The sequence below is a fragment of the Chelonoidis abingdonii genome, chromosome 4 (genome assembly GCF_003597395.2).
Source record: "Chelonoidis abingdonii isolate Lonesome George chromosome 4, CheloAbing_2.0, whole genome shotgun sequence".
NCBI lineage: Eukaryota > Metazoa > Chordata > Testudines > Testudinidae > Chelonoidis > Chelonoidis abingdonii.
In genome coordinates this window covers 67,119,503-67,133,172 of record NC_133772.1, presented here as the reverse complement: position 1 = coordinate 67,133,172, position 13,670 = coordinate 67,119,503, and the positions used below count along the sequence as shown (strand labels likewise).

The window sequence follows — 13,670 nt, the reverse complement described above, 5'->3', positions numbered from 1 at the left end:
AATAGCTTCTGCCATTGCTAGAAATAGTTCTGCTTCCACTCTCTCACCTGGGTACTTCATTTCTAAATGAACTCAAGTAAGCTCAAGAACAAATTTACCCAGGACATGACTAGTCAGACCATAGGCGCCAACTCCGTGGGTGCTCGCTCTCTCTCTGTCGTTATATATACACACACACACACACACAAGGCCCTGTTTACATGCTGTGATTTTAGGGCCTTTACTAAACCAGCCTTTCCGCTCCCACTTTAAAATTCTCATCTGTGCTAATACCAATACAACTTTATCAACTCTAATAACACTGGAAGCTCCTGCATGGATAAGGCAGCTGGCATTTTCACCACCATGTCAGCCAGGATTGCTATGAACAGAACTAAGCAAAATGCAGTAGGGACGTTAGTGTAGTCACAGCTCAGAAATGAAGATGAAGTTCAGTTCTGGAGATATAGCATTTTGAGATTGAAAAAGAAGAGACGGTAAAACTGGTTTGGAAGTGATCTTCCAATGCATTCTTAAATACACCTCTACCCCGTTATAATGCCACCCAATTTAACACGAATTTGGATATAGTGCGGTAAAGCAGCGCTCCAGGCGGGCGGGGCTGCACGCTCTGGCGGATCAAAGCAAGTTCGATATAACGTGGTTTCACCTGTAACACGATAAGATGTTTTGGCTCCCGAGGACAGCGTTATATCGGGGTAGAGGTGAACATAGGACAGCAATCATCAGATTGTGTATGTTTTGTAAATCAGTTTCTAAAAACAACCTTCCTGTAAGAGATTATAAATCCATCCCAAGAGTTCTAACACAGAAGGTTGGGGAACCTATCTGCTCTTGGGGAATGGGTTTCTCTAGCTTAATCAGACAACCAACATATGCAACAGCCACTCAGTCGAGAAAAAACAACATTAGGATTTGTCACAGCATAAATGTTAGTTATTAGTTACCTTTGATCGAGCAAACAGCAGCATGCCAAACATGGTAAAGAGACACAAGTGAACAGCTAGCAGCAGAACAACACTATCAGAGACAAAATATATATGTTGACATCAGTTCTTTCGCTAAAACACAAGAAGACACAGTCCTAAATAAAAACATTTTTTTTAAAAAAAAGCTAGAGCAAAGTAATTAAACAAATCATACAGGCCTTATTTGGAAAAGCATCCCAATTCAGGACCCATAAGCATGTGTCACTGACATCACTCAAAACTGACAGCAGAACTGAAGTCAGTGGAACTTAAGTATGCATCTAAATGCTTTCCAGAATCAGGGTCATAGTCTTCTATCACTTAATTATGAGGATATCATTAGGCCTTACAACCTTCTCTGGCAAAAATACATAGTCTTAGTGGGTTTGTATACATCTCTGATTCTAGCATTAATATGCCCTGTGTGAAACAAAGAGATGTGAGGGGATATAGCGAAGTCTATATACCATACCTACATATGCGCAGGAACAGGTCTCTTTAAAAAAGCACCATGCTGTGTGATTGCACTCTTTACTTGGACTTTTAGTTAAACACTTCTAATAGGAACATACAATGCAATATCTGTACTGCTAACGCTCTCCCAAGAATGAAAATACTGAAGTAAAGCACCCTGCAATAAATGCATCATGGGAGAAGGTAGCCTAATGGTTTGAGTGCATAACTGGGAGCCAAGAATTCTTTATGTTCTACTCACAGCTCTAAAACAGATTCTCTCTTGGGTCCTGGACAAGTCACTTAACCAGTTGATGCCTGTTTCCCCTCATGCAAGGGGGTTATGAGGATTAATGTACATAGTCGTGATATATTGCTAGAAAGGGTTAAACATCCTGCAAAATAAATAACCCTCAAAAGACATGTAGGGATAATGATAATGTTTGTGTTTTTGTGTATTTACATATGTATGAGAAGGGTCGATAACGTAATCAACAGTCCCTTGTCTATGCTGTATTCTGATATAATTTAAACGAACTGGAAACACGAGATATCTCGGTATTCATCTCTTTTTGAAATGTACTGTGAATGGTGGAGGAACAAGCAATTGGCCTTATGTTAAGCAGTACAGCTAAGTACTGCTGATGGACCTCCTTCAAAGTCATCTGAATTACCTTTTGTTCCCTGAGGAACTCCCAACTTGTCAAAGAGGACATGAAATTGTATAAAAGATCCTTGGGTCTGATTCTGTCATATCAGATCTGCTTACGCTTCTGCAGGGGAAATTTGAGTGGCACGACTGAGGTTCCAGTTATGCTGGTACGCCCTGAATATGAGATTTGGACACCATGACCTATGAACTGAATTCTAAAGGAACTCTTTGCAACTACAAAGCTCACGATCTCTGCTGGAATCTGAACCTCAATGAATTGAGCTCATGTCTGTATGTAGATTGATCTTTTAACCATACGCTCTCTTTTGTTTTTTAATAAATTTTAGTTTAGTTAATAAGAATTGGCTGCAGTGTGTATTTGGGTAAGATCTGAAACATTCATTAACCTGGGAGGCAATGTGTCCGGTCCTTTGGGATTGGCAGAACCATTTTTTTTATGTGATGAAATAAGATTTACTGAAATTTTCATCATATCTGACGTGGGTACCTGGATGGAGGCCTGGGGTTGGATCCAAGGGAACTGTGTTGTTTGGACTTCTGAAAGCTGTTTTATGCTGGCTTGGTAAATCTAAGTATTGCATATCCATCAGCTCTATGGGGATTGTTTGCCCCATTCTTTACAGTTTACTCAATTAGAGTGACTAGAGCTGGCTCGCTACTAGGACCCCCATCACAATAGTACTTTCAATATAAAAAGATCTTTATGAGTGCCAAAGTATTATATACAAGTGAGAGACACAAACATTCACATGCACAAATCATCAGTACTGTTACTCGTTTTAGAGGCACCACACACTTTCTGGCAAGACTTAAAATAGACAAGTGGTCTCATACTGAGAAGTGATCATACCCACAACTCTCAGGATAAGGTACACAATCACCAGGCCTCAAGCTGCCAGAAAGGAAGTGAAACGTTGAGAACCTTAGGCCACTGTGATGGGAAGCATAGTAACATGCTTATTTAAAACAAGCAACCAACCTAAAGAACCCTAAAATCCTACCAAAACAAAACACTCTACTGCACACACCTTTCCCTAAAGAAGAGGATGAGAGAACAAACAACACATGACAGGTGCAGATTTGGGCCTTATCTACACTACAAAATTACATTGACCTAAGATGGGTTGACGTACAGCCACCGCAGTAATTACTGCGGTGGTTTATGTCCACACTACACCCCCTCTGTTGGTGGTGCATGTCCTCACCAGGAGCGCTTCCATCAACTTAACTGTGTGGGGCACTGAAAGCTGGTGCGCACACACATGCTCACTGGGGTAAAAGGTTCCAACTATGAGCCCCGTCCAGGGCTGATAGCTGGGACTGTCGACCCTGGGAGAGGGAGGATCCAGCTATGAGCACTGTGCAAGGCTGAAAGCCAACAGGCAACGTAAGTAACACAGTGCCTACACAGACACTGCATCAGCCTGACTTCATCAACCTAAGCACTACAACTCTCGCAGAGGTATAGTTAGTAGGTCGGTGTAGTAGGTGACTTACAACAGCGGGAGCAACATTGTAGTGTAGACACTTACAGAGTTAGGTCGACCTAACTCTGTAGTGTAGATCAACCTTTAGTCATATAGCTTAATGCATTACTGGAAGGCACTCAGCTACTATGGTGATGAGCGCAGTATGAGAAACTATACAGAACAGAATTAGCTCACCTCACCACTAGGGTAACATTCAAGTTGCTGCATAGATAATTTTCCCAGCTATAGGTAGGCCACAGCCCGCTCCTGTAAGGGACTGTCTTTCACCTGCTAATCATTTACCTAGCTGGTCTCTCTCAACATAGAACCTGTCCAGACTCCACACTCCCAAAATAATGAGACTACCTAAAAGGCATGTTCAGGTACCAGACTGCAACAGATCTGAGGGAAATTACTGTGCTGTTACTTACCTTGCCATTTCTGGCAGCGTTCTGTTGATGCATTTTAATGTCTTTTTCATCATAGAGGAGTTCTGAAGGAGAAAGAAAGGCCGGAGGATTCGTCTTATTCTCACAGTCTGTGAAAATAAAATAGCAGGTTTGGTATTGAGCCCTATAAAGTTTCACACAGCAGACACCACTAATTTTTTTTGGCATTTTTGTTAGAAAACATTAAGAAAATTATGGGTTCCCAGAAATAATGACACTTCATAAAAGGAAATTTTATTATGCAATAGCTAAACCCAGTCCAAAGGTCAGACTATAACTGAAGGTGATTAGAACACTTTGTACTTCTAAAGCCTCTTGTACACAAGGATCTCATTGTGCTTTACAAACAATCATGAATTAGTTGTCCATCACCTTGCAAGGTACCTAAAACATCATTCGTTTCATTTAACAGCCAGGTAAACTGAAGCACACAGGGGTTAAGGGTGTAATTTTCAAATCACCCAATACATAACCTGCTCCAGGACACAGAGTGAATCAGTGGCTGAGCATGCCATAACCCTGGATTCTTGACTCAGCCCCTTGTTCTAACCATTAGTTGTCAATCCTTTGCCAAGTATATGATTTTACAAAGTTTTATTCTGCAAACAAAAGGCAAAAACTGTATTGTGCACAGGGGAAAGAAACATACAAAAATATAGTTGTTGTTGTTTTTAAATCAGCCTTTTTAAAAACAAATTCTTTAATTTTTTTAAAAGTGATCTTCAAAGGGGAAAATAGTTTTCTCATTTGATTTTTTTTTATTATATTTGAACAGTCCAAAACTTTTCATGCTGTATTTATCTTTTACTTCTGCTTTCTCTCTCCCTTACAGACCTTTTTTACATTAGAAATATTAAGTCTTTACTTCTCTGGTTTTGCTGAAGGACTCCTTAGGCCACTGAAAAATTATCAGGATCACTACAAGGATGAGGGATGGAGGTAAATGTAACATTTTAGACACACAAGGTTTATTTAGTTTATAGACAAATGGGTCCAGGGTTTGTACATTAGGGTGCATAGGGTTTTCCCAAAAAGCTTTTCTGTACACAAAACCTGTACCATTTTAACTATACCTGTATAGTGAAAGTAGTACAAGCCCACCATCACCACCCAAGTTTGGAAGCAGCAATACTGCTATAAAGGAGTTTATCCCAGTATAGCTCATTCCCATAGAAGAAGGAGAATAGGTTATAACACAATTTTCAGTAGAAAAATCACACCCCTATCTGAAATAGCAAAAATGTACAAAAACTATGTACAGACCAGGCCTAAATATTAACAACGGTCTAGATACAGAAGCAGTTGCTAGCCAATATAGAGACTACTTAACTTGATCCAGCAACAAAACAAGACATTCACCTCATTCTCTCAACCAGGGTTTTGGTCTGATGCCCTTTTTATTGTTGCTGTTATCCTCAGAAGTACACAGCATTGGTCCCAGGATATTAGCAAGAAAAGGTGGATGAGGTAGTATCTTTTATTGGACCAGCTTCTGTTGGTGAGACACACAAGCTTTTGAGCTTACACAGAGCTCTTCTTCAGGTCTGGGAAACATATTCTGAGGCTATGTCTACACTACGCAGATTTTAGTGACACAGCTGTGCCACTAAAAGGCGAGCAGCGTAGCCGCTGTTTATCAGTAGGAGAGTGCTCTCCTGCTGACAAAGCACTGTTCACCCCAGAGCTTGTCATTGACAAAATTTTTGTCTTTCATGGGTGGTATGTGTGTTTTTTTAATACCTCAATGACAGAAGTCTTGTCTTTCACTTGCCAGTGTAAACAAAGCCTGAGTGCCGTAAGTAGTTAGCACAAGTAGTTAGCACGTATTTCAAACGTCCATTCAAGGTGAAGTGGCCCTTAACACCACTCTTGTCACGGGAAGGGGCAGGGGGCTGTTAGTGGGTTACAGATTGTTGTAATAAGCATAAATCCAGTGTCTTTATTAAGTCTATGATTTCTAGTGTCTAGCAAAGTTATGAATTTAAGCTCTCAGTCTTTTGAAAGTGTTGTGCAAGTTTCCTTTGAAGATGAGGTCTGATAAGTCAGATACAGAACTCCCATACAAAAAATGATAAAGGACAAAGAACATCATCACTGATGGGTGAACACTCTTCTGTATCTGACCTCTCAATCCTCACCCTCAAAGGAAACTTGCACAACATCTTCAAAAGAAGAGCTTTCATTCATAACTTTGCCAGACACTAGAAATCACAAACTTAATAAAGACCTTGGATTTATAGTTTACTATAACAATCTATAACCCATTAATCCCCTCTTTTTTAGTCCTATGACTGCAGAGAGGTTAACTGGCACTTCACCTTGGTCTCTTACAATATGGGTAAACTATTTATGCTAAACAATCTATTCCACCTTGTATTTAGCTGAGACATTCTGATTACCTTTCCCAGATCTGAAGAAGAGCTCTGTGTAGCCCAAAAGCATGTCTCCTTCACTAAGAGAAACGGGCCCAATAAAAGATATTACTTCACCCACCTTGTCTCTCAGATAAAATATAAAAAAGAAGCTAGCTGGGACAACAGAACACTACTGCTTCATATGCACGTTCAGCTGTTATGTCCATTCAACGTTAAAAATTCTCTCTTTGCCACTGCACCAGTATCCTGGTCACTAAAATATGCATTACAAAATTGTGAGGCTAACAATTTAACACTAACAGCACCAACTGCGTTAAACCCCTGGCTACTCCTGCAAATGATCTGAAGCAAGGTTTACGTGCTTTGCCGGGGGGCAGACGAGTGGTGTTTGACAATGGCTTTGGCACAGGAATCTGCATTAACACAAAATGCAGAACTCCAGCCTCATTCTCTTCCTGTTTATTTAGATCATTTGAATATTTTGTAATCACTGATTGATGATGATGATGATGATGATGATTCACTGTGAGTTACTTACAGCCAGGGGAGCTGATGTACAGTAGAAGACAATGAGAGAAGAGCTAGGTTTCTATGATTAGGATATGTGTGTTTAGAAGCATGTCACAAGATATTTGATCATATTACTTTTGTAAAGTCACATGGTTAAAATGACTGCAACTCCCTCTGAAAAAGCAAGATTTGGTACTATATTTATCTTAGGGTGACCAGACAGCAAGTGTGAAAAATCAGGACAGGGGGTAGGGGTAATAGGAGCCTATATAAGAAAAAGACCCAAAAATTGGGACTGTCCCTATAAAAATCGGGACATCTGGTCACCCTTATTTATCTTGACATTTTGAAAGGGAGGGTTGGCCATGGGCAACTACCTTCAGTAAATCCTACACAGTTAAATCCAATGGAAAATTCTGTCCTCTTCCTCCTGCACAATGAAATTTCTGCCAATGGCCAATCTTTTCTATTCCATTCTAATTATCAAAAAGACTACTTACATTGGCAAAGCTTTATTTAATTTTACAGATAGCATTACATCCTTTACTGAGAAACGCAAATTAAGAGTCGCAAAAGACTAGCTTTGCTACAGCAGGTGTTTCCTAACATCTCATTATGCTCACTCTAGCAGCAAACATAAGACAATAAAAGCAAGACACCCCACCCAGCACTGTAATTTTTAGGCACCACACAGTAAAGGTCCTTCTAAATACCTTCTCTGCAATAATTCCCTCCCTGCCACAAGGCTCCTGGTAGTTTGGGGAGGGATAGAGGGAATAACAGTTCTTACCTCTGTACAAGAAAAGCTCAGTGACACAGTCCAGTCGATAAGGGAAACAACCAGTGTCAGGATATAAGCCAGCAGCCATTTCGTTTTCCGAAATTCTTCCCAACCAATTAAATAACTCTTGAAGGCAAACAAAATTTAAACAACTGTTAAACTATAACAAGTTGAGTGGGCATTAAACTGAAAAGGAAACTGATCCAAATACACTGCAAAAGATGTGTTATTTTTAAAGGGTATGTCTACTCTGGCAGAGTTACAGCACTGGCAGTTACAGCACTGCTCAGAGAGCACTGACGGGAAACCACTGTTGTGTGTTCACACTGTCAGCTGCCTGTGCAATAGCATGTTCACACTTGCGGCACTTGCAGCGGTATTTGAAGCTGTGCACTCTGGGCAGCTATCCCACAGACCATCTCTTCTTCTTCTGCCAATAAGAGTTGTGGGAAGGCAAAGGGGGTCGCGGGGCATCTTTGGTCCTGTCCCAATGCCCTGTGATGCATTCCTTCGCATCCCAGCAATCCTTGTGCTTCCATCCACATTTAGTGCCATCTTTCAACAGTGCGTGTACTGCGTGCCCTGTTCCTTCAGTCTGCAGGAATGGATCCTGCACTGTTGACCAATATGCTGCTCACTCTCACTAACAACAGCAAGATATCTTCCATAATGAACACAGCCTGTGGAAAACGTGGGAACAATAATGATAAGGCCCCTCTATAGTGCTGGCTCTCCCCAAGAGCCACATGCCCCATCTACAGAATGGTCCTGGAACACTGATTTCCCCTGCCCCTGCAGCTGCTCACCATTTTAGGAATCTTTTGGCTCATATGCTTGCCTGGGGTCACCCAGCTAGTGACAGGTTTGTGAATAGTGGCTGTGTTCTAAATCAGTGCTCTGCATGTTGCAAACAATATTGCTTCTGTAAAATGTTGCGTTTTGGCTTCACAGATACGACTTTGGGAGCCCAACCTCCCTCTTTGTTATCGGTGGCTGAATGGCTGCGCAGAATTAGAAAGCGGCCATGAAGATCTAAGGAGAACTTGCTGTGTGATGTTTGATGCACTCCACAGCCGAAAAACAAGAACTGAAGGAGTGGTAGGACAGCGAGAAGAGGAACCAAAAGGAGAACATGGCACACCAGAATGAAACCAGGGAACAGCTATTAAATGTTATGGAGCACCAAGCAGACATGGTCCAGGGCACTACTAGCACTGCAAACCAAGCAACTTCGCACTCGCCCTCCCCTGTGACCCTGCCAGCAGGTAGGGGATCTTGGGGGACAACTACTGCACTGGTGGGGTGCAAAATAAACTTTATTAAGAAAATGCAAAACAGGGAAAATTCAATAGTGAGGGGTATGGGGTTTGTTAAGGTAGACAATTGGGGAGGGGTTTCTTTTAGTAAATAGTATAGGGGGTTTTAATAAGTGGGGTACAATACAGTTGGTAACCAATTGACACTGAAGTATAAATGTAATAGGTAGCTAACAATTTCTATGTAAAAGGGGTGTCAGCACCATATAACCAACTAACAGTTATGGCAAAATGTGTTAAATAACCAACAACTCTAGGTGAAAATGTGTCACAGTGGTATAAATGTAAAATGTGAGGTGTGTTTAGAGAGAAGAAGGGTAACCAATGGGGTTTTATGCTAGACTTCAGTAATACAATAAGGTTTGGCAGCAGTAGGAGCAGGTGAACACATGGGGAGGGATTAAGAGAGAGAGAGAGAGAGAGAGAAAGGAGGGGTAGAGGAATGAGTTGGGGGATGGGGAAGAGGAGCACGTGAGCAGAGAGGTTAAACTTAGGGAACACAGAGAGCAGACAGGCTGCAAGTTTTAAATAGTGATGGGGAGCTCGGGAGGGGGGCAGCGGGAACACAGACTTACCACAATATACAGAACACAGCAAAATCTTATCTATGATCTAACTTAACCAAGATTACACAAATTAGCAAGTAACAGAACACAATGCAACAATTTTTTAAACCTAACTACAGAGCGCAATACAAACAATCTCTAAACTAACTTAACCACAGCTATGCAAAATGAAATTACAACTTATCTAGACTAAGACCTGATTCTAATAGGTGCACCTTAGCAGCAGTGGGGTGGGGGCTGCAAGCTGGCAGCCCAGGATACAGTCCAGGAAGGCACAGCTTAGCAGCGGCACAGGCTTATTTTTAGCAGCAAAGGTGCTGCGGAGCAAGAACAGATTATAGATACAGACCAAGAGTTAGCTTGGGTCTGTCTGCTGGGAAACAGGCCAGCAGCCAGGACAGGGGGAGCCTGCAAGAGAAACCCTTATGCAATCCCCAGGACGGCAGCAAACATAGAGAGAGGAACAGCAGTAGCATCAGAGGATGGAGAGAGGACTCGATTCGCTTTCAGTAATCAGGAGATCTCCAGGCACAAATCGTTGTTCGTGGGAGGGGAGTTTAAAAACGGGGGTACGCTCAAAAACAAACGAGAGCGGAGAGAGGGCCCCCCAAAGACCCCTAGCTGATCAGACCAGGTGGCAAAGCAAGGACCTTCTCCGAGGTCTGATCAGAAAATGTCTGGTTTTAAAGGCAAACTTAGGGATCTGGGGCAAAATCAGTACTTGGTCCTGCTAGTAAAGGCAGGGGGCTGGACTCAATGACCTCTCAGGGTCCCTTCTAGTTCTATGAGATAGGTATATCTCCATATATTATATTATTAAGCATAGGAATACTGTCATCAGCCAGGTTCAGCCTCCCACATAGGCAGCACCAGCGGGTCTTTAAACAGCCAAAAGCACACTCAATAGCCATTCTGCACTTGCTCAGTCGGCTGAACCACTCCTTGCTTCTGTCACGTTGCCCCATGTATGGCTTCGTAAGCCACAGCATTAAGTGGTCTCCCAGCATCACAGTGGGCATTTCGACATCCCCTACAGTGATCTTCTGGTCCGGGAAGAAAGTCCCTGCCTGCACTTCCTGAACAGGCCAGTGTTCCGAAAGATGTCTGCTTCATGCACCTTCCTGGACTGTGTTAATGTCTGTGAAATGCCCACAGTGATCTACAAGCACCTGGAGAACCACCGAGAAATATCCCTTCTGATTAATGCACTCGATGGATAGGTGGTCTATTGCCAAACCTGGAATGTGCGTGCTGTCTATTGCCCCTCCACATTCAAGGAAGCCCTTTTACGCAAAACCATCTATAACGTCACGCATGTTGCCGAGAGTCACAGTCTTTCGGAGCAGGATGTGATTAATGACCCTGCACGCTTCCGTCAACATGAGTCCAACGGTTAACTTTGCCAGTCCGAACTGGTTAGCGACCGATCAGTAGCAGTCTAGAGTAGCCAGCTTCCACAGTGCAATTGCCACGTGCTTCTCCAATGGCAGGGCAGTTCTCGTTCTTGTGTCCTTGCACCACAGGGCTGGGATGAGTTCATCACACAGCTCTATGAATGCAGCTTTCCTCATCCAAAAGTTCTGCAGCCACTGCTCATCATCGCAGACATACATGATAATGTGATCTCACCACTCAGTGCTTACTTCCCGAGCCAAAAACGGCGGTCCTCAGTAGTCAGCACGTCCGTGAATGCCACAAGCAATCTCGTGTTGTAGCTACTATGCGTGGCGAGATCAACGTTGCACTCCTCTTGCCTTTAAAGTTTAAGGAATAACTCAGTGAGCAGAGAATCAAGGGAGGGTTTTCTCCAAGACTGCGGCTTCCGCCCTGGCCCTTATGTGGCTTGCCTTTGTGCAGCAGTGGTCCTACCACCTCCCCAGTGACAGGACAGTGGTGCAGGAAAGTTACCCTTAATGGGGCAAGAAACAAAGCAACTCTGCCAAAGAACCTGCGGCAGTGGGTTGCCCAGTATCTCCATCAGAGTTTCCTGGAGATCTCTGACACAGATTTCTATGAAGTGAGAGTCAATCAACACCCTGTTCCACCACTCAGACTAGACATATGCTAGTACGCACATCATACAGACGCAAGCCTGCTTTCTGCAACCCTCCTTTTGCGCTTCAGTGATTCCCAAAGTCAAAGCCACTTACCAGGGGGCCTCCTCTCCAGTTTGCACTTTGCCAAGATCTGACAGTTGTGACTGGCTATCCTCCTGCATGGTAGAGAAGATCTCCAGGCTTCATGCATCTCTGACCTCCAAGTTGTCCTCTGCCTCTGGGTCCCCCTCCCCCTCCACATCCCTGTCCAAGATTTCCTCCTCCTGCTCGGTCCACTCTCAACTGGCACACAAGCCACTGAAGTATCCACAGCGGCCTTCGCAGTGGAGGTGGGGTCACCACCGACTATCGTGTCCAGCTCTTTGTAGAACCAGCAGCTCGTGGGCACAGCACTGGAGTAGCAGTTTGCCTCTCACACATTGTGGTAGGCATTCCACAGCTTCTTCACTTTGACTCTGCACTGCGGTGTGTCCTGGTCATGGCCCCTTTCTGTCGTGCATCATGAAATCTGTCCATAGGCAGTGGTGAGCTTGAGCCAGTTCACACAGGTTCACAGGAACCCGTTAAATTTAGCAGGCCTTTTAGAACCAGTTGTTCCAGGACAACCGGTTCTATAAGGGCTTTATTTAACAAAAGCTCCGGCCCAAGCTCGCTTCCCCCTCCTCTCCTGCTCGCCCCCCTTCTCCTCCCCCTCCCCTGTTTCCCGCAAATCAGATGTTCGTGGGAAGCCTGAACAAGCAGCAGGCAGGCAGGTAAGCTGGGGGGTCGGGGGGGGGAGGGGGAGGGGAGGTGCGGCTGGAGTCAGCGGCTCCCCAGCACAGCTTTCCTGGTCCCTGGGAGCGCTGCTCCCTCCAGCCTGGCACTCCCAGCCAAGCGCCCCCAGTCCAGCCCCACGGTTGTAGCTCAGCTGGCTCGGCTCGTGCTCCGCGCTCCAGCCGGCCCCGCGGCACGGTGCCAATGCTGGCCCGGCGTCGGTGCTGGGCCCGGCCACGTGGTTGTGGCTCTGCCGGCTCAGGCCCCGCGAGCGCAAGTGCGCTGTGGTCAGCCCTGACCAGCTCGCGGCCCAGTGCTGGTGCTGGTCCCGCGGAGCGGCTCTAGGCAGCGCTGTAGTGGCAGGGAGGACAGGGAGGGGGTGTTGGAAGAGCAGGGAATTTGGGATTGTGGGAGGGGTGGATAGGGGTGGGGCAGTCAGAGGACCGGGAAAACAGGGAGATTGAATGGGGGATGGGTCCTTGGGGGGCAGTCGGACGGAGCACGGAGTTGGATGGAGTGGTAGGGGGACAGTCACGGGACAGGGATTCCAGGGTAGTCAGGGGACAGAGGAGAAGGGGTGGATGGATGAGGCAGGGTTTCTGGGGCTAAGTCAGGAATGAGAGAGTTTGGATGGGGCAGCAGAGGGTAGTCAGGGTCAGGGAAGGGGGGTGGATGGGGCAGGGTTGTATAGGGGGGGCCCGAATCCAAAGAACGTGGGGGTAGGATGGGCAGAAGGTCTGGGGGGGGGGATGCCACGACCCCCTCATGGGGTGAGGAGGAGGGAACCTATTAATATTTTAGCAGCTCATCACTGTCCATGGGTATCATAATTCCTACAGCTGGAGCACAGCTGGGACTGGACAGCCTCCTCTCCCCAAATGCTGATGAGGTCCAACAGCTCGGCACTGCTCCAAGCGGGAGATCACCTGGTGCATGGAGCAGGCATGGTCACCTGGAAAGATGCGCTGAGACTACTTCATGCGTCACTGAGCAAACAGAAAGAGGACTTTCAAAATTCCCACGGAATTTAAGAGGTGGGGATGACGGTTGGTCACCTGAGGTCAGGGCAGCAGAGTTCAAATCGATGACCAGAGAGGCGAGAACAGGCATTGTGGGACGCCTCCCGGAGTTAATCGCAGCGCTGTAATCGACCAGGGTGTCTACACTGGCACTGCAGCGCTCTATCTCCGGCGCAGCAAGCTGTATGCCTCTCATCGGAGTGGTTTTGTTACAGTGCTGCAACTGCACAGTTTCTGCTTGATAACTGGCTTGGCAGCGTGTATACCTTGGGAGTTACAAT

General features: G+C 45.0%; 1 protein-coding gene across 5 annotated transcripts in view; it reads right to left on the bottom strand.

Annotated features, from left to right (window-relative positions):
- The window catches only part of TPCN2 (two pore segment channel 2), a 58,716-nt gene that overhangs the window by 36,626 nt on the left and 8,420 nt on the right, over positions 1 to 13,670 (bottom strand). For 4 of the 5 annotated variants that reach the window (XM_032771102.2, XM_032770945.2, XM_032771029.2 and 1 more), the window contains 3 exons: positions 7,688 to 7,804; positions 3,995 to 4,101; positions 948 to 1,020 (listed from right to left, as the gene is read on the bottom strand). In XM_032771102.2, the coding sequence (XP_032626993.1) occupies positions 948 to 1,020; positions 3,995 to 4,101; positions 7,688 to 7,804 (297 nt within the window). The remainder of the gene's footprint in view (positions 1 to 947; positions 1,021 to 3,994; positions 4,102 to 7,687; positions 7,805 to 13,670) is intronic. The other variant, XM_075065237.1, reaches the window with a different exon arrangement.